The 21,935-nt window shown below is 39.4% G+C and overlaps 2 protein-coding genes across 2 annotated transcripts; both read right to left on the bottom strand.

The window, feature by feature from the left end:
* Positions 1–11,669: 11,669 nt before the first annotated feature.
* Positions 11,670–12,275, bottom strand: arl4d (ADP-ribosylation factor-like 4D; the record flags this gene model as incomplete). The annotated part of the gene is made up of 1 exon (XM_083904117.1): positions 11,670–12,275. The coding sequence occupies one exon, from the start codon at positions 12,273–12,275 to the stop codon at positions 11,670–11,672; it is 606 nt and encodes a 201-aa protein (XP_083760243.1).
* A 2,363-nt stretch (positions 12,276–14,638) lies between these two features.
* tmem106a (transmembrane protein 106A) lies at positions 14,639–18,903 on the bottom strand (the record flags this gene model as incomplete). The annotated part of the gene is made up of 7 exons (XM_083903704.1): positions 14,639–14,815; positions 15,567–15,620; positions 15,710–15,753; positions 15,852–15,992; positions 16,835–16,988; positions 18,499–18,562; positions 18,729–18,903. The coding sequence occupies 7 exons, from the start codon at positions 18,901–18,903 to the stop codon at positions 14,704–14,706; spliced, it is 744 nt and encodes a 247-aa protein (XP_083759830.1). The 3' UTR covers positions 14,639–14,703.
* Positions 18,904–21,935: the final 3,032 nt, after the last annotated feature.

Genomic DNA, 21,935 nt, shown 5'->3' with positions numbered 1-21,935 from the left:
TGTTCGATATTATCTAATTTGACTAATAGGGCGAAATGCATTCGGAGCGTCGATGCCCTTTCAGAGTTTAATTAGCTGTTCAAATGTTGCCACAGAGCCTGTCGGTTCTGCGTTATTACCCAGTGTTTGCCAAGGACGCTGAGCACGTTCGGAGCACGTTGACTGATTTTGTCAAGAACAAGATGTGGCTCCTCGTGGGGGGGGTTGTTGAATGACGCTGTTCCACGGTTGTCGCTATTAACACGATCAGGATTTTCAGACCAAAGATGCTCTAGTGTTCGTTGACGAATGCGAATGCTCTCGCTCATGCGCTCTTCTCCATTATATGGGATGTACGAGTTGTTTAAATGTACTCTTAATGGACATCAGCGTGAAGCGCGTAATATGATAGTTGCTCATTATGTTACTCCCATTGTTGAGTCTGTCATATTATACGTGATGAAGCGATATAATTCTAATTAGAATGAAACACAGCTTTACTCATTGCTTTTTGTTGATTAAACCGTGAAGGGAAATCAAGGAACTTGATACTGTAGGTCAGGGGTTCTCAAAGTTTTGATACCTGAGGGCCAATTTAGGAACCCAACGTTGGACTGAGGGATGCAAAAGGGGAAAAAAAAGACAGAAAGAAATCCCATTTGTAATAATTTTAATGACCAGATTGTAGTTGTACAGTTTACACTTACTGGTCTGTATCCAGTAATGTCCAATAAACATTTAACAAGCTAAGTAGCTCCTGGATTAAAACTATCAACTGTAATTCATTGCGGGCCGCCACAAATGATTAGGCGGGCCGCCATTGGACCCCCCCCGGGCCACACTTTGAGAACCAATGCTGTAGGTGAGTAAATTTGAATTAAAGGGGAAATAAGTAGTTTATAGTGCCATCTAGAGGAGAGGCTGAAATTTACAACACAGACCTGCTGCTCTGCTCACCCCCTCCCTTCCCTGAGCGCTACGGTATCCGCAGCTGGTCAAATGTCGTCCTCGTCGTCTTTCTCCGTGTCAGCAGATGAGGTTCGTGAGGCGAGGGAGAGGGCGAGCTACCGCGGCCGTAGCAGACGAAGCGGAGAGAGAGGAGGCGGGACTACCTCTACAAGTAAAGAGACGCTTGATTTGTTCTCTCGCGTTTGTCCTTACAGGCTCCGGTAGAAACATGGCGTCTCGCTGCTAACAGTGGCTATGCAACCGCGGTCCGCGGTCATGTTATTTAACATGACTTTTTGAAACACTACGAATATGAAACAAAAACTATTATACAGCGACTAGACAATGCAGGAGCACATAATATGTATAAAAAAGTGGATTTTGGGTTATATAAACCCATAAATACTACATATTGTACCTTTAAAAGTGGAAATAAACTTGTTTGTAAGGTGACTGTATGAGAAACCTTGGAATTCTGCATGTATAAACATTTAAATACTCATTAATATATATATATATACATACATCATCTGGAAAAGTGCATGTCTCCTGCCAATTGGGAATTGTCCATGCATATGCAACATACGTTCAATCGTGTCACTGTGAGACTGCGAAATAATAGTAATTGTATGCAACTGAGTGAGCGTTATCCTTATCACCTGTAATTGGTGTTTCTCCTCCCTGTACTTGTGCACTGTCAAACGCTCCGGTGCGTAACACGAGAAACACTTCCTCTGTCCTGGGAGCAGCTCACTGCGTCTGACAGCCATTTCATTCTTCACTGCTGTTTGCTGCTTCCTTGGTTTTGGGGACTGAATCAGATTTAAAAATGAGAAAGTGAAAGAGATCAGAAAAATCATATTTATTTTTCAACCCTAAGAAATGTCGAGTGCATTTCCCCCCTCCAAACCTCCTGCTGTTTTGCACCCATGCTGCTGCGCTCTATGTTGCAGTACGTGGAGATACAACACAGCTGGTGAATAATAAATGGAAAGGCAAAACTGTGGTTTCTTCTTCTTATATCCAAGTAAATGAGAGTGCTACACTGAAGTCTACAATCCTCTGTATATTTGGCGAGCATTGAGGCATGTCCTTGACAGAATGACAGGTTATTTAGTCGCATTCAACTAAAGCCTAAGGCGCTTTTTTTCTGTTTTTTTTTATTTTATTTTTTTAACTGTTTCCCCTCTTTGAGTTTCCTTTCAGGTTTCTGAAGTTCCTAATGAAAGAGAATCAACGGAAGCCGTTTGAGTCGATCTTCTCTGCACAGTTACAGATCATTGAGCGCTCCATTTATGGTGATTTAAATGTGTGCCATGGGACATATTCCAAAACAACAATCCACACAATGACTTTCCAATTACTTCCTCGCTTCCCTTCTCCTATTATAGTTATGGAAGCGAGGGTGTCTTTGGCAACAAAAACTAAGAAAAGCATGATGGTTTCTGCTCCAAAATGGCCGAAAATACTTCTGCCGTACTTCTTTCTATATTGCATCACTAAAAAAATATTTCTTAGGACGCAACACGTCTTTCATCAACAATGCAAAGCCAAAAATGTGTCTGATACTAATGAGTCCCCAGGATTTACGAGAGAGCATATTCTATTTTTTTGCTTAATCCAGTAAAATACATGGCTGGTTGGCATCCACAGTGCAGTGGTTCAAGCAAACCATGTAATTATAATGTCCCCTGTTTGATAGTTTCAAGAGCTTTGTGGCATCATTCTTTCCAGCTCCCCACTCCAGTCTGCTGCCAAACATGAATTATACTAAAAAGCTCATCTGTAAAAATAGTGTATAGTGAGTGCTGACTTCATTAGTATATACTGTGTATCTGTGGCGATCGTAGTAGCATAAAGAGAGTTTAAGTTTCCAAAACGTTTTGGCTCAAAACAGTTTGAGATATTTAACCCTTACAACACAGAGCATTTTAAATGTACAGTATACAGAGGTTATAAGAATGTGCAAGAGTGTCTGATGGGGAAAAAAAAATAATTTTCACGAACTATATAAACACACCTGAGCAAAAAGTCGGATTGAATTTGTGAAACCTGGAAATACGTCACGGTTTAAGTTCACTTGGCTCGATTTTATGAACAAAAAGAAAAGAAAAAATGCAATATGAAATGAATCATAACTTTGTCTCTACAACACATAATAAGACGAAAAAAAAAATGTTTTTAAAGCCTGAATATGTGACCTATATACACAAAGCTCCCAGGATGTCCATATAAGGAGTTGTGTATAAGCACTAAGGGTTCATTTACAATAAGGCTGTTGTCATGATTCTTTCAAGATCCTGCTTTTGCACTGGTGATTGACACACATGGTTTTTCCTCATCGAGTTAAAAAGACATTTTACCGCCTTTGAATGCTCACATATGAGAACATTTACACTTGCGAATACACTGTGTGGAAGTGGGTTGTCTCTAATATGATCATTTAACTGGTCCCATTCTGTAAACCTGAGAAATGTCTCCCGCTTGGGCTTTGTCACACATAATTTCTTAATCATTTGGCAGAGCATGGGTCTGCATATGCTCGGTGTTACCGTCCATTAGCGCTCTCCCGTCTAGACGGGACTTAAGGCTATTTGTGACCCGCTGGTCTCATTCTGCTGGTGATCGCTGGCAATATTCCCAGTTTAAGGCCTGTATAACAGGATTAAAGCAGCGCTGGGAGTGACTTTATGCACGTCACCTATATAGACAACTCTTCATTTTTATTCTCGGCACATAGCAGGTCAACATTGGTCTTTGTGACACTTATTTGGCACAGAATAGACATGATTATGAAATTAATATGCAAAAAGGCAGTCGGGTATAGGAATAAAGCTACGAGACACATTCATGAGAACGTTTGACATTTACTTATTATTAATTACTTTTTTTACAGACCTAGATGAGATAGATGCTGCTTGCACCAATTGAGCTAGAATGTATTTACAAGCTGAGTCTTAGATGAGATGGTATGTGGAGTTTTGGTGCAGACAGAGGCGCCAACTGCTAGTGTTTAATCTTTAATCTTAGCTAATCCCCTGTATTTGGCCTCATATCTAGCCAAATCTCAGTCAGAGTGTGTGGTACAAAAGCCCAAGAGGTTGCCTGCAAAATCTTGATCATATATCGACATTATTGATATTATATTGACTATATTTTTGTATATACAAGATGAAATAATGCCTAATAAATTAAAGGTTGCTTCTTTTTTCTTTTTTTTCCACATCTTATCAGCCTTTTATAAACTAAGTATTGTCATTGTTTTCATCATCGTTTCCTTGTGTTTGGAGATTTTCCCCTGGTTTGGTTCATTCCATCTCTTATTATTATTGTATTGTAATGTATATGTATTTGAATAAAGCTTTATTTAATAAAAATAATAATAATAATAATAATGAGTGATAAGGGATGTCTGATGACCTTCCCAGGTCTTCACATCACCCAATTTTATTTGGACTTTACTCCACAACCTGTGTTAAAAAGTGCTATTTTGGCATTTTAAAGACAGTTATGCTCTATCATAAATTGTTTATCGAAGAACATGGGATACAAACTAGAGCACCAGGCTGAAAAAGTGAACGTCAGAACACTGTCGGTTAAACACCTGAGCAAATGGAAACGGTGCCAAATCATTTCATGAGCAGCTGCGCTTTAGAAACGTTGATTTGAGCGAACGGTAACAACATCTCTTATTGTCATATCAGCACTGATGGTTGGGTCTTCTTCATGATTAGAAAGGACCACGTGAGGGGAAAGGATTTTGTCATAAATCTTCAACATAGAAGAGTAACAACCCTGAAGTCTGGCCAATTTACAACAGTGATAGAAAAACACGACAGAGGCAACAAAGGGATTGTTGTGGTGGCTTGTGAAAGACTGTTGCATGAGTGGGGAACATAAAAAGGCCATTATTGGTGCCTCATTTGATAAACCAGCTCCAAATACCAGATCTGATCCGCATGGGTTCCCCCTTCACAACCTTGAACAGGATTCCCGGATTCTCCTCTCCACAAGGTTCAGTCTATTCTACAGTGAGAGTCATAATTCAGCACACATTTGCACATGTAATACTAAATACACAGAACAGCTGAGGCGGATGGGAATGTCCTATTTTGCGGGTATTTGCTCATAAAAGTAAGAATTACAAGAATTTTAATTCTAAAATTCCCCAAGTTTTATGGCATTGAATGAAACATTCAAAAAAAAACATACAAACAAAGGGATATAAAAGGCTGGTTATTTTCTGCTGAATTTGTGTTTCCAGGATTTTCTGGATTAACAACCAGGCCAAATGGACAACAGCCCTGGGCACAGGATGCTAAAAGCATTTGAAGCAACAAAACATATTGGAGTAATTAATTTGATTTAATTCTTATTTTAGCTCCTAAATTACCAGGTGTCCTTGAGGTACCTAAATAAATAAGGAATACAAGAGAACCTACGTTCACAGGGATAGATAGATAGATAGATAGATAGATAGATAGATAGATAGATAGATAGATAGATAGATAGATAGATAGATAGATAGATAGATAGATAGATAGATAGATAGATAGATAGATAGATAGATAGATAGATAGATAGATTTTAGTGATTTTTGTGGTTGTTGATGTTATTATTCTGTCTCTCTGCCTTTAGTGAATAAAAACAACATTATTTGTACAGTACATCTAAAAATGAAAAGATCTCTGTCAAGCAATACTATCAGATCTGAATGAGGGCTGCTGCTGCTGAAATAAAGGGTTTTTAGCAGTAGAACTCACTTCTGAAACTTTTAAAATGTTACATACTACAACTTTAAAGATCATATTTGCTATTGCTTTATAGCCAACATTAGCATTAGCAGTGTTTCTTACTGACCTAGCATAAATGTTTTCAGCATCAAGTTCTGCATTAAACTTCACCCTTTTACTTAGCTAGGGCAATAATATCTCTCAGGTTTTAGAGTTATTTCACTGCAAACAAGTGCTTTTAATCGATTACTAAATGAATGGAACTATTTTGATAATCGATTAATCGGTTTTAAGCTTTTTTCATCGTTTTAGCTTCTTAAATGTGAATATTTTCTTTGTTTCTTTGCTCCATATTACAAAGAAATCATTAAAACCGAATCATTATGGATTTACGGACCAACCGATGAATCAAGAAACTAATCGACAGATTAACAGATTATGAAAATGATCGTCAGTTGCAGATCTATATATAATGATTTACCATAAAGCTCCATAGCGATGAAGGTACTGGTTGCTGCCGCTTTAAATAAATATGTTTCTGTAGGTGTTCTTGTAACCTATGTCTGCCGTTTGCAGATTCACAGTTGTTGCCGTTGTTTATGTCCCCATCTATCACATTAAATCATTCTATTACATTAAATCAAGGACATTTCTCCTCAGTCAGCACATTCCCACATCCACCCACTGCTGCTGCAGTGACACACATAAAAAAAAAAAAAAAAAGACTCTGCTCTTGTGTGAGTGTTTCACAGCAGTCTGGCCTCCTGCTTAAAAAAGAGGCTCGACTAGTTTTTACACAGCAGTAATAGCGAGGATTAACAAGAGCTTGTATCCAGTGAACGCCGCTGCTCTAGATGGCGTGCGCTCGTTTGTGTTTTGGGTCGACCCAGGATGACGGTGCATTTTTTCCAAAGGAGGTCTGCCCTGGATTAACTGCTGCCTTCATAAGCACCGTGCATAAAGAGCACACAAGAGGACATTGTTCCTGAAAAGTAATTGTATCTTGTCCTTTGAGACTCATCCGCGATATCATATCCCCCCACGTTTGCAGTTTTTCTAGTTATGCAAACTTTGGTCCTGAACTTTAAATCCTAGTAAATACAATATAAAACGTGAGTCACGGCTCCCACGAATCTCCATCTGTGGGGAAGAGAAACATATGCATATACCCCAATGCTGCAGCACAAATACAATTAAAAATGATAAGTGTCTTACAGCCAGGGGCAAAGGAGGAATAAAAGAGACGATAATATCCCTTTGTTTTTGGCGCAGGGTCACCTCTGAGGGGGAAACTGATTTGATATAAACATATGAGCTCGTTCCTCCTTTGACAACGTCTTCTTCACAATGAAGAAATATGGCGTTTGTCCTCGGAGGAAAGAAGACGACCGTATGCGGTGAAGTTGAGCTTTAGTTCCCCCCTTCCTCGCAATCACTTCCCGTCCGTTTTAGTCCCGCAGGCTTTAAATGAAGACCAAGTGGCAGCTTTACAACCTTTGAGGGATGGACACAACAGCGGCTAATACAGCCTCTCCAACCAAACACTGTCCCTTTTTGAACCCTCAAATAATAAAAAAAAGAAAAAAAAAAAGAACCATGTTAGTGGACAAACAACTATCCCTCCATGCACTACAAAACCAATTTCCCATTCTGCATCAGGCAAGGTCAATGCGATCATCTTCCCAGAAAGGACCTGATGGGGGTGAAATTTGAGCTGCGTCCATTGTGACTGACATCGATATAGCAACAAAAACAGAGAGTAAAAATAATACAGAGGTGTACAGAAGTGTCTGTAAACAACCTTAAATATAAGCATTCAGTTGAGAGAAACACATAAATAAATAATAATAAAAAAAAGAAAGAAATGAAAGATGAGGACGACTGAAGCAGATAGTGTGAGGAGGTGATGTCAGGATTCCAGTATTGATCCGAGCTTCTTTCTCTAATCTCCCTGCCCCCTCAGTAACCTCAGCTGGATTGAACATCCAACCACAAAAAGCAATTTGACCCCCACCATTGCCCTCGCAGGTCACCCTTTAGTGACTGCTGACATTAGGTTGCCACGGCAACATTATGTGAAGGGCTGTGTTAAGAGGTCTTGGATTTGAGCACAGTGCTCTATAACTCTGCATCATAGAGGGCTGTAAATGTAGTTATTCATATTTAAGCAAAAAAAAAAAAATGTATTAGCTATTTACCGCCGATGCTACACGACACTAAACAAATGTGTAGTGTCATGGAGTTCGCACAGCTAATCACAGCTATAAATAATCATGTAAATGATGGCTTGGTTCCATCATAATTTATCTGTTTTAGGCTTAAATATCTCATTAAAAATGGGCTGAATCTCCTTGAAACTGACATTCATGGTCCACAGAGGATGAATCCCACCAACACAAGCTGGGCGGTCTGCTATAAATATATAAACAATCTGTGGTGAAATCTATTCTGTGGATTGGAATAAAAAGAAAACTTTTGGTAACCTTCTTTATCTGTCATTTTTTTGCCCCCCCCATAAGCTCGAATTGTCTCGACAACTTTTTGGTTTTGCTTCGCTCGGCGCTTTGTGTAAATGTGATGGATTCTTTTTAACAGGACGTGCTCTCTAGCAGCATGAGCGACACTGAGAAGTGTCCTTGGGGAGCGTAACTTACTTTGCAATAGCGCACTCGGTAAACTGTGGCTGGCTTGTCGTCGCCGTACTGTAATAATAACACAATGACTGCGTTTGACCAGTACATTCATTCTAATCCTATCCAGAAAACAAATGTCATCATGAGATAGAGGCAAAACCCCAACTGTCCATCATTCATTCACTCAAAACATCTTTTCGCAGTCACTGCATTCTGAGTTGACATGAGGGTTGTTTGTGTCATTTGGTTGAGTGATGGAAATCAGTGTTGTTAAAGCCCAGCGGTGAGCCCGTCTCTGATTCAAAGCCACAGGTTCCAGGGATTCACCTGTCTGTGTTGCGATTCTCCTCGTCTAAGCCCTGACACATAATCCCCGGGGCTTCCCTCTCTCTTGGGTGTTGTGTTGTCAGTCACCATTACAGCCTATAGTAAACAGGGAGGAAGAGAGCGGCAGAGAGAATGTTCAGTCTGCAGAACAGAAAGAAAAAAAAAAAAAAAAGATTTGCAAAACTGGACTGTGGATCCAGTTCAGCAAGTCGATCAGGTGCGCAATATGCTGTCGGCACAGCAGTGTGTGCCAGTACCTATAACAACTTTTTGATTCTGCGGAGAGTATCTCAGTGGCACAATGTTTATGTATATTTTTTCGCGGGTCTGATTGATGGCTCCACATGCCCACAGTGCGTCTCGGCTGTTGAAAGCGCCACATCAACCATGCTAATTTATTCAGGGACCAGCTGCTGTGTCAAGATGATTCTGCAAAAGATACCCTTGAAAGTTTTTAATGAGCTCACTGTGGTGAATAATGGGGACGCAGAGGTCACAGGAGTCAAGATGCCGGAGAGTGTGTGTGTGTCTCATGTTGGTATATTGCGTCTGAGTGGAGGCGATTTCATTCCGCACTGGTTTTCAGTGCGATGTAATGAGCATGTTATTCCTACGTCTCATATAGTCAATTTTTTTTTTTTTTATTGCCCGCAGCATCAATCAGCAGTGATGTCAACATGACATCTGGGTGGACACACGCTAATTTCCCCCCCCCCCCTTTTAAAATGCTGCAAATTCGTGCAGAACTGTCATCAGCCCACCATGGTGCTGTTAAATTAGAAACACTGCGGAGTCTGAAATAGTATTTTGCATCCGACATTGCAGTCAGCAGGAGACCAGGGCGTCGTGCTGTGTTTGTTTGTATTTTAGCTCATGCGGTGTCAATTTCTGTTTGAAAAAAAAAAACTGCCATTTCAGAATGTCACAAAAGTGGAATATATGTCTACAAACGACTGTAATTAACATCTATTACTATCAGAAGCAGTGCAAATGACTTACAGTACGTGAAGAGTTCTTGACCCAAACCGGCATAAGTACATTTGCAGTACATTCACATGCCCAGTTTAATCAAGCTGAGGTCGTAGTCTGACTAAGACGGGCAATCGGACAACTTGCAGAGTCTGAGTATACAAGCGGAGGAGGAAATCCATTTATTGACTGTGTACGTCTGACTCCAAAGGTGGCGCTGTATCGCTCTATAAGCTAGTGCCTATTGAATCAAGTTTCCAGTTGACCTTAACATCACCGAAAAACAAACAGTGAAGGGTGAGATGGATCGTTGCTGTGTTGTCTGAAGAAGACGCCACCGCCGTATGAATTTCCAGTACTGCAGTTCATACGCCGTCTCCTTTCACTTCCCGGTCAAAGACCAGGGAAGAATATTTGGTGAACGTGCCGAACGCCAAGTCTGAATCCAGTCCGACTAACCGTATATACATGCAGGAGTAATCAGACTATGAATCGCATTATCCAGGTATGTCAGTCCGACTAAAAAAAAGCTAGTTTTAGTCGGACTAACCTATACCTGCTGGATAAGGCTAACATGACAGTAAGAAAACCAAATTATTCCTTAGTCTGACTAAAATTGGATTTCTTCTTCTATGTGGATCAGAGGTGCACAACATCAGCCTCAGGTGGTACAGTCCAACTTGATCTCACACCAGGACTTAACGGCCTAACCTCTGAACCACCTCAGCAATAATTGATGCAATTACACTGTCAGCAGCTGGCAGGGTTAAAAAGGCCAGAATCAAAGTATGGATTGTGGATTTGGCGTCTGTGGGGGAGGGGCAGCCCCCCCCCCCTCCCCTTTGCTTGTTCAGTGACAAATAGGGGGAAGGGTCACAAGTCAGAGCTTAAAATTTTGGATAGTAAAAATCTATTAAACGGCTGTTCTTGATCACAAGGGTATTGACGCTGACAACCTGCAGGTAGAATTTGGCCATTTAAAGGAAGACTACGTAAATGACATACTGTATATCACCTTTTACACAAGAGATACTGAGCAATATTAGAACCTGTCTAAGTTCATTATTTAAACACTTTTATCCACCAACTGGAAGAAAATATCTTCGTGCTTCACTTTGTTCACCAGCTTCTATTTTAGACATTAAAAACACAAATAGTGCCAGAACAATAACAAAATGCTAGAAATGCAACAAACATACTGTAATATTATGAGGAAACCTGTTGCACTGACACGGTCAATAAATAAATATACTTTACCTTTTGTACGTTCCTTCCCCACATTGGAAGGACTTCGTAATAATTTGGTTAATAACAACACTTCCTAAGTTTCTTGGTCCGTGACTGACCCATAATATACGGCTCATTCACTCAGTTTAATCAACAAGACAGAGAGAAAACACTGGGAGTTCTGTACAGTGTTTAGATTTATTAAGTTTTATACAATTTGTATAAACACTATATTAAAAAGAAACTTAACCTCTGTGTTCAAAAAGGGAAGGCATTTCGGGTCACTGGTGCTCAATCACAGCTAAAATGTCTCTTTTCACGTCATTTTCAAATACGGTCCTTTTTCTGTCCAGTGCAAAAATGTGAAATAAATATTCTGGGATGCATCCATATACACTGTGGAAGGGAAAAAAAAACTGTCTGCTTAGTTGAATATAATCTGTGCAAGCTTGTGAAATACATTTTTATATTTTACTTTACTTATCCATTGAACGACTAAATACCTCTGACGTGTTTATACACTGGTCCTAAACTTAACAAAAGCACATAATTGTTATAAATCTATCTTTAAATTAAGTTTAGAAAAGCACTTGAGAAAGAGGTTTTCCTTATGAAACCTGTATTGTAACTTTTCTGCACAATTGCAGAACATAGAATTATGTCAATACTGCTTCAATGACTACTTGCTACTATGAGCAAATCAATTCCTCCTGAAGAAGTCCGTGTGAAATTGTTGTTTTGTTGGCACTCGTCGTTCTCTCTCCCGTTAAAAAAGGGACCATTAAGCTTGGAAGTGTCTCAACAGAGGATTCATCCCTTAAGATAACGTTCCCCCGGTGTGTGAACCAGGAGTTCATCTCCTCCTGTTCCTGTTGTGCTTCACCATCTTCTTCCTCTTCAGGATCATCTCATACAGTTTCTCCAGGCCCTGCTGGAGACCCTGACCGTTCACAGCGCTGCAGCTCTGCACGTGATGCAGCGTGCACGTGCTCAGTTCGTGCACGGACAGCATCTTTTCCACCTCGCTGACCGACGAGGCCGACTCCAGGTCCTGCTTGTTGGCCAGGATCACCACGGGGACGCCCTGGTTCTCGGAGGTGCGCGTGATCTTGTGGAGCTCCACTTTGGCCTCCTCCATCCGCTCCACTTCGGTGGAGTCCACCACGAAGACGATGCCGTCCGTTCGCCGGGTGTAAGACTTCCAGAGCGGCCGCAGCTTCTCCTGCCCGCCCACATCCCACACCTGGAAGTTTATGGCCCGCGACACCCCCACCGCCACCTTGATCTTCTCCGTGTTGAAGCCTTTGGTGGGAATGGTCTTCACAAACTCCTTCAGTTTCAGCCTGTAGAGCAGAGAGGTTTTGCCGGCCGAGTCGAGGCCGATAACCACCACGTGCAGGGACTGGAAGTTAGGCAGGAATGGCGTGTTAGGAGCCATATCAGTCAGCTGGTTGCCCATGATTCACACCTACTTAAGTGATGTGAGGTGAGGTGACAGATTCCTGGCGTAATCCCTTTTTCATGTGACTGGAATTTTGCTCCCTGTCCTCGCAGGCAGATGGGATCAGATGGAGACCTTATCAGAACAAACAACAGAGTGGGTTAACATTTTTAATTAGAATACAATGGCTCGCTTAAGGAATGTGACCTTTGTTGTGCCATTTCACAGAGTCTCACGACCAATGTCAGAGGAGACGGTGACAACAGATAGGGAGGATTATCAGTGGAAACGGCTTGATTGAATTTTGATTGGATTTAATCCCATCAGCGCTTAGTGGCTTCCTTTATTCACATTCAAACGCTCTCGATGATTTAAAACAAACAAAGCCTCTTCGGTGCCACGTTACACAGGGAAAACAACAGTTAATTAGGCGTCTGATGGTTATCTGCCGGTCTTATTTGAGAAGTCTAATCCTCTTAAGGCCGCTTAACCTGGAGGGCTCTTCTTTTTGCATGAGGTGGATTGATTTCAGTGCAGCGGGATTGAATCATACTGAAGGCTGTGTGTGTATTGCGCTGCTTCACTCTGCCAAACTGTCTCTGCTGCAGCAACACTAATCCAGTTGTTGTTGACATCCTGATACCCATCAAGCAGCTGTCCCTTTTTACAAGAATATAGCCACTGCCCTGTTTACATATATATATATATATATATAGCCCTGAAATGCTCACACTGCATTTTTCATACAGGTTATAATGTGTTTTTTTTTTACTTCATTATTCTACTTTATTGCATCTTATGAGGATCATCCTTCCCCTTCTTCCCTGCACACATCTAATGTCATTTCTGTCATTTAATGAATGAATTTATCTGAATGACTTTTTTTTAAAGATATTTTACCAAAAACAGCATAGCATGGCAATATTAAGATGACACTACTGCATGCATATAACAGTCATAAAAACACATTCTTACCCCGTTAAATCCTCGACGAGAGCTTCATCCACAGGAGATAAACACGTCCATAGTCGGGGGAGACGGGTGATGTTTGTCCGGCTGCTCACATCCGATCGTTCCCTGCCCTCCTCCTCCTCCTCCTCCTCCTCCTCCAGCAGCACTGACTGAGGCGATCACAAGAGACTCCAGGGCACAGCGGCAACCTCAAGCCCTGGTGACGTCACGGCCACCTGGACGCCTAAACCACGCCCCCTGTCGGTCACATTTTTTGTCAAACAGTGGGAATGAGCACGAGAGCTGCTCTCGATTCTACAGGTAGATAGATTGGTCTCATTTAATTAATGACATGTGGATGTAGATGTTATTGAATATAGAGCGGATAATTAAGTAAATAATACATAATTACAAGTTTGATTTTATACATGCATGCATCTTCACAGAATAAACACCATAAACAAAAAACATCCACATATTACTACAACCCACTGAGTAGTGATACTAAAAAATGTAATCTGATTGCATTTCTCTTTTGCTGATATTTAATAAAAATCCACTCTATTTCCCATGCACACACACTGCTTGTTTTTACCACCTCCAGTACTTAACTCTTAAAAAAATAGCACTAGCTCCACCATGTGTCTGCTTTGCAAACTACAAAAACAGGGGCTAAGGTAGCAGTAGGGTAATTTTGAGAGGAATCAAGACCAGATAACTATAATTTATAAAAAAAAAAATATAATAATAATAATAATTGCTTTCTTATCTACAGATCAACCATAGAAGCATTATTATTATTATCCTTTATTTAAGTAAAATATGACAATACTCAATTGCGAGTGAAAGTAAATAACCCTTATATAGGTCACCAAAATACTCTAAAGATAAAATAAATACATCTCATAATATTGGATTCAACATTGCAGGTACATTGGTATGTAATGTTGTGGTTGGTCACATTAGGTATAAAAAAAGAATAAAAATTATCTTTGAAATAAATATGTATAAATGAAAGTGCCCCAACAACTACTTTCACTTGTAAAGAACTTGCCAGTATTTGAAAAGTGTGTAAACCAGAAAATCTGATGAAAGCAAAACCGTAAATGTCACAGTTTTAATAAAGTGCAACTCACAAAAGAGTAGATGGTCAGAGGTCAACGTCCCTATTACACAATGTGGGTTCTGAAATGCATTGAATTTTACCAAAAGTACACGCGATTATACACGAAAAGAAACAGTTTTTACATGAATTGTGTCACGAGACTATTGTGTGTGTAATATAGATTCACGGGGTCGATCTCAAACAAATATGAGCAAACAAACTCCAGAAGGTAACATCTATATATTAACATTTTCATTATGATCAATTCAAGTCATCAGGTATGCTGAAACAACATACACATAATAATAATAATAAAATAAGATTTCCACTGATGTTAACCTTCACATCCTGTACAAAGAATATACATAAGGTATAGTTTCACTTTTTAATTCATCGTCTCACAGGGTGAGGGACTGTGGAATTAGTGCCACAGTCAATGTACTCAAAGGTGTTCAGAGACAGCTGCTCCGTGTGGGAGAGATAGGAAATTTTCAACGTCATTCTGGGAGGGGAAAAAGGAGTAGAAAGGCAGCATTAGAGGCGGCAGGAACCAGTATTATAGATTTTTTTAATGGAAGAAAAGTGTCAACTTTGAGATGGCATAAAAACAAATATTTTCTGGAGAAGACTGATGAGAAATCTTAATTTAGAAGTCCGATATTCACTTATTCTAAGGCAGCAGGGACGACTGAGACTAAAGAGTTTGAAGATAGATCATTGCAGCTCACATGCATGAAGAGGAAGGTCCTCCTTCTTTTTGGAAAGGAGTTCCATACGGTCATAGTGTGAGATGATGATGATAATACAAACTTAATACATTTTTCGATTAAAAAGTGTGAATATGGGACTTTTAATTTGAAATTTTCTCTAAATCTGTACAGTATGGTAGTAGTCACCAATGTCCAGAACACAACCTCTTGTCCAGAACTTTATGTTTTTGTTACATCTCAAACTTTATTATTAACAAGTGTGAAAGTGGGACTTTTAATTTGAAATTTCTCTAAAACTGTAGCGTAAAAATGTCTAATTTACAGTATGCTAGTAGTCATAGATGTACCTATGTCAGTCAAGAACTTTTTGTTTTTATTACATCTCAAAGTTGATCATTTTCAATTAAAAAGTGCAAATATGGGACATTTAATTTGACATGTCTCTAAATCTATACAGCAAAAATCCTAATCCTAATCAGAATTTATGAAAAACTTTTTTTTTAATTAAATCTCTCAGTTTCAGACTGACAGATTGACACTTACTGCAGCTCCACGAACAGTATGTGAATCTTGATGGAGCTGGACTTGCAGTAGGTGCTGAAAGAAATGAAACAGCTGATGTGTGGGTCACATGTTATACAGTGTAAACAACAATGGTGGACACAGAACTGTGTCATTCAGCTTACTTCAAGCCTTTATCCTTAATGGGCAGGCTCATTTGAATGGTGTACTGTGAGAAAACAAATGGAAGAATATCTTTTTATACAAACATTTATTAAAAAACAGATTCTGTATTTTGATGCGATTCCTCTTGGAAGAAGAACTCACCGATTTCTCTGAGCGGGACTGGACGGCAGTCATGTTGGTGATGGTCGTCTTGCTCACAACTGTGTCAGAGACCAGACTCTGAACAGTGAACTCCACAATCTGAGCTGGGACAAAGTTTTCGTTGGTGATGCTGATGAGATTCTGGAAGTGAAAGCACACATTTAGATGCAGAAACCACCCCAGAAACATTGACTTTCAGATGACTGCAGAAGTTAACGTTTTTTTTTTACCTTGCCATTGTGTTCTAAAAAAAAATGTAATTCCCTAAAGCATTATGTAAAGTGACAAGTGTCATTCTCAGTTAGTTTAGCTTAGTTTAACCCTGCTTTTTCTCCATTACTATGTCAACATCTACATGCAGAGGCTATAAGAAAGTGCAATATACAGTGTCTTATATCCTTTTTTCCCCAGTACAACCTATAGGTAATCTGATGACATGATTTTTATTTCCATTTTCACCAACTTTATAAACACACCTGAGCAAAAAAGTGCTCAAACTTAAAAAAAAACAAAAAACAGATTGAATTTGTGAAATGTTGGTCTATTTTGTGACTTCTGCATTAAAACAAATATGCGATCCATCGTCAAAATTCATCATAATTTTGACTCAACAACAAAATAAGACAAAAAAAAAAAAAGCATTTTATAAAGCCTGTAGATCTGTAAACATGTGTTTATGGGATGTGTCCATATAGAATTGTGTATTATTCATAGACCCCTGCCACGTGAGCACTAAGGGTCAAATAGTAGAAACATAAGGAAACGGTGAGCCTGGCTCTGTCCACAGCTAACACAGCTGTGGACAGCTGTCCACAGTAAAACTGGACAGAACGTGAGGTAAACAGTGCTGAATATTGTGTAGTAATAATATGTGATGGCACACGATTCCCCGCAGCAATTTTGATTCATCAAATAGAAGGTGCAGATTTTTTTTTTTTTTTTACACGTGACTGGCTGCACTCGCACTTTGCCTTCTCACTTACTGTGACCTCCATATCGACCGTGTCCGGGGTGAAGTAGACCATGACTGACATCACACACACGGGCTTCAGTGAGATACTCCGGGGGAAGAGGAAGAAGAGGATCAGGCAGCAGATAAAAAGACACACGGACATGGAGGCACATACGTGCAGCTTCCTGAAACGGGAGACAGAAAATGGTTCATATTAAATTAAAAGACATGGCTGAGAATATCCTTTGGCATATGTAAGATAGATCCAAAAAAGTCATGTACTAAGGAAATTCAGTGGAGTTAAAAAGCCTTTATTTTGAAGGGCTAAAGCATCAAAACACACATCAGGGTGTGATCACCACAAAAAAAACCAGACAGTAATTATAGCTGCAGAGGAGTGTGAGGTGTGTCACAAAATCACACGCACGACATTCCCCATCAAAACCACGTCAGCACACAGACAAAACAACAACAGAAACATATTCATGGGAAATATGATTAGGTACATTTAACATCCATTTGTGAATAAACAGATCAATAGATAGTCAATAAATGTGAATAAATTAACGTCATCATTCATAGTCAGGATACAATTAGTTTTAAAACAAGCTGACAGCAATGCATCAAATGAATGTTTAAGCTCTAGAAAATAAAGGCTTTTAATATTTTTGACCCCACTGAGGACTTGGAATCATTTGGCCAAGTGAGTATTTAACCCCTCCAAGACCACTCATGGGAAAAATGGAAAATACCATGCTTATTTACTAAATGATTCAAGTGTTCATTTTTGATCCAGGCAGTAGATTTTGCCCATTTTCATGTCCAAAACTATTTATAAACTTAGCACAAAAAGTAAGGGGATGTGTGTTCGGTTGATTCTTTCTTTGTCGTAACATGTTTCTTGGCAATAGCAGGCACATTGGCGTCATATATAACATGTATCCATGTTTGTGTAGAACTCTGTGCTGCACTGTGGAGCCAAGAATAGAGCATTTCGCAGACTTCGCGGATTTTCAGATACCGCTGCCCTCGCCTGCACTTTCGCGTGTTTTACGGACAAAGCGGAGCTCCGCGAGACAACAATTCCAGGAATTTAGCGCATTGCGACGTCCCAGTGAGCACGGAAGTCAACATCGCGTGTTTTATCTTCTGTATTTAGACTGAGGAGGACCACAAAAAACATGAGTGAGTTATCTTTTTTTCTCAAAAAGGTCCCAAATATAAAGATTTAAATGATTAAAAAGTTGATTTTGCATAATATGTCCCCTTTAAGATTAGTCAAATTTGTAAAATATATATATATATTTTTTTTTTTTTAAATATTCAAAATTAAATTGTAGTAAAACAAGATAAAATAAAAATAAAGAGACATAATATAATATACACAGTACTACTACTTAAAGTGGCGGCCTCTGTTGGTCATATTGGTAAGTGCAAGTGTGGAAGAACAAACACACAAGCACACAGAGCCACTTAAAACAATACTTGGTTCCCACTGCTGAAGTGGGAGTAGTGATTCGCAAAAATGTGATATGGAGTAAAAAATACTACCAAGTGTAATAACTACAAGTCAGTATTGTGCTATTATGATTCCTTGTATTATAGTTAGTGAGATTTCAAAGCACCGTGACTTAAATTAGTACTCCAAAAGGTACACGTATACATATACACATACAGTACACATGGATTCCTTACGTGCGCCTGGGTTTCAGCCTCACGTCGTTACATGGTATCACTGCTACGAGCTGGTCTTCATGGCCTGTCAACACACGAGGGAAGAAAAAGGGGAAATAGCAGGGTACTTTTTTTTACCAGAAAGCAGATGAGAAAGTGGCTGTACACACACACACACACACACACACACACACAGTTTGACTTGTTTCATTATGACTGAATGTGAAATGAAAAAAAAGAGTGAAACCGACCGCGGGGAATTCGCCCGATTCCTCGACATGTGGGGCAGACGTCTCCTGCTGAGCTTCCGTTCATGGATCCATACGGAGGAAACTGCTTCAGTGTTTTGGCGTTCTCCATCCCTGGTGTCAGATCGGGGTCGTCGTCGTCGTGTGTGATGACGTTGTCATATCCCAGTGCAGCCATGATGCTCTGGAGAAACAAAACAGTCCAGTCTAAATGGATGGAAAAAAATACTTCCAAATAACCTCACTCAGCAGTCACCTTTGTTACCTTTGTGTCTCTCTCTCTGTCTCATAAAACCTCCAAATACACAATAAAAGCTCATTTTCCGCAGCATGTGAACAGTCAGCTGCAGTTTTATTGCAACTCATTAAGACCTGGTCACATTTTTGTCATAATTGTGAGATTATTACTACATTCTACAAAAACAGATAAGAACATCAGTGTGTGGCTATAAGAGGTTATCAGGATTACGTTTTTCAGAGTCAAAGAGGAAGAAATGGACATTGTGTCTCCTACCTAATACTGTGTTAATATTGTTTATACTGCGGTAGAGCTGACACAATCGATTATGGTTTGAAGATTTAGTCAGTTAAATCAAGTTTTCTGATTGTTTTAGCTTCTTAAATGTGAATATTTTCTTCGTTTCTTTGCGCCACATAAAGAAATCATTGTGGACAAAACAAGACATTCGAGAACATCGCCATTTCCACGTTTGACAACCACTGATCAACTTTTAAAAAAAGTTATGGACCAAACAATTCATCAATTAATCAAGAAAATAATCGACAGATTAATCGATTGCGAAATTAGGGGAAAAAAACACAGTATAAACTGCAGTAGTTATGATTGTTAAAGTATTGTTTTAGATATTCTGGAGTTGGATTTTGAGCTTTTTTCAATAGCACCTGCATCGTCTCGGTTCCTGTTGAGTAAAATAGATAAACACACTTTTCAGAAGATAGGGATGCAATAAATGCAAATGAATGAGTACATTTTCATCATAGCCTGAAACAACACTTTTAAAGCAGTTTTAAAGCTTTTCCCTTTTTTGGCATACACTCTTAAGAATAAGGGTTCCAAAATGGTCATTGTACAAGGGCTTAGGCTCTACCTGGAACCAACCATTTGCTTTCCCGAAGAAAGGGTTTTTCAAGGGTTCTTGGTAACACTAATGGTACAGATGATCCAGAGAACCCTTTAAAACCCCTTTCCTGAATAAATGGTTTTAAATGGGTTATTGGTGGAACCCTCCAAAAGGAGGGTTCTCCTATGAGGACAAGCCGAAGAACCTTATATGGTTCTACTTAGCACTTTTATTTCAAAGAGTGTAGGGAAAAAATGTAAAACTAAACAAATGGCAGAACAAACTAAGGACATAAAAGAGTTGTATGTCTGAACGTCGGCATGTAAAAGTCTAAATAGGTAAGTAACTAAAAGTCTTCACACCTTTTCTGTGAGGAAGCTGCACTTGTTTGTACTGATGAGTTGCAGAATTTCCAACTGCGGTTTTCTTTCAGAAAGTCTGTAAACACTGTCATGAACCTGTCTTTGATCAGGCTATTATCATTTATTTAACATGATCTTGATCCACACATGGTTTAGCTGCAGTACAATACACAGTGAAACCTGGAAATGAACTGCCACATGTTTACACAAACATTAACAAGCATGTAACTAATGCACATTTGTATTTCTACAGCATTAAAATCAACTTTTTCCTCCACTCCCTGGTTTCCTACTAAGCTCGCTGCATAGACTTTGTATCTGAAAACACTCACCTCAAGAACAAGACTTCACTTTGGTGTAAAGTCCAGATGCTGTTCAGTTCAGTTCAGTGAGCTGCTGCTGCTGCCTCCTTCATGACTCAAGTGTTGAGTGGAAGAGCAACGCTGTGACTGTGCAACACCAGCGTGTGCAGTGGGTGGGCCACTTCCTCCTTTAGTGACAGATCAGAGCGTCAGTCATAACTTCCTTTGTAGAGTTTTGCCATTGCATAATTCACTATGACGCCGAATAAAGCAAAGCCTTTTACCTTATTATCCAATATTTCAGCTGTGTTTCACCTTTGCCCTCAAAGTTTCTTTAAAGGAGTCATATTATACCCCATTTCTCCAAGTTAAACTAGTTCCTTGGTGTCCTAATGAACATGTCTGTGACATGCTTTGGTCAAAATACCTTAAGGATGAAGCACCACAGCAGCGATCATGTGACAGATAAATCCTCTGAGGCTAGAAGTTTGTGTAGAACTCTGTGAGGCGAAAGGAAGGAGAAGCCATTCATGAATGCTTGTTTCGCTTCTAAACAGCAGTGAATACGAAATAAGTGCTTCTTCTTCTGTTTTTTTTTTCTTTTACACTTCAAATAACATTCTCGACTACTGGTCTAAAACTCTTCACCCTTTGATAAAAATCAATTGGATGCACGAATCATAAATAGCTTTTCTTTAAATAACTCAAAACAACTGCAGACACTGGTCTTTCTCGTGTTTAAAATCAGTCAGATCGGGGTCGTCGTCGCGGAAGTCAACATCACGTGTTTTATCTCCTGTACTTAGACTGAGGAGGACCACAAAAACAATGAGTGAGACATATTTATTCACACTTTGCCGACTGACAGGACCTTCAGAGTCCCAAATATAAGGATTTAAATGATTAAAAAGTCGATGTCCCGTTTAAAGTACACAACAACAAACAGCAGTATATAAATGCAAATGCATTATTTGCGCCTTGTATTTAATATTTTCTTATACATGAACTCAAGTACTTAAAGGGATACTTCACCGATTTGAATGTGGCTTTGTATTGCTAGAATAGCAGTTGTAAAAAAAAATCTGTTTTCCCTTATCCAAATGTGCCCTACTGTGACGCGTTTTGCATCACAGTAGGGCAAATTTTGAAAATGGAAAACAGATTTTTTTTTTTACAACTCAGTGAAAAACCGAGGGAGGGAAGCACATTTTCTAAAAAATACTACTGCTATTCTAGCAATACAAAGCCACATTCAAATCGGTGAAGTATCCCTTTAATATCTTTACTCATGAATCTCAGACTAGCTGGCAGGTTGATTGTTGCATCAATCCTGTCAATCTTAGAAAGGTTTCTAAAGGATGGGTTAAATGCAGAGAAGGGATTTCCTGTGTGGGACTGATAAAAGACTAATTTATTCAGTTTAATTGACTTTACTTAAAGGCTGTATGCAACTAGAGGTTAGAA

The sequence above is a fragment of the Microchirus variegatus genome, assembly GCF_963457635.1.
Source record: "Microchirus variegatus genome assembly, chromosome: 17".
NCBI lineage: Eukaryota > Metazoa > Chordata > Actinopteri > Pleuronectiformes > Soleidae > Microchirus > Microchirus variegatus.
This window is presented reverse-complemented; position numbering and strand designations above follow the sequence as displayed.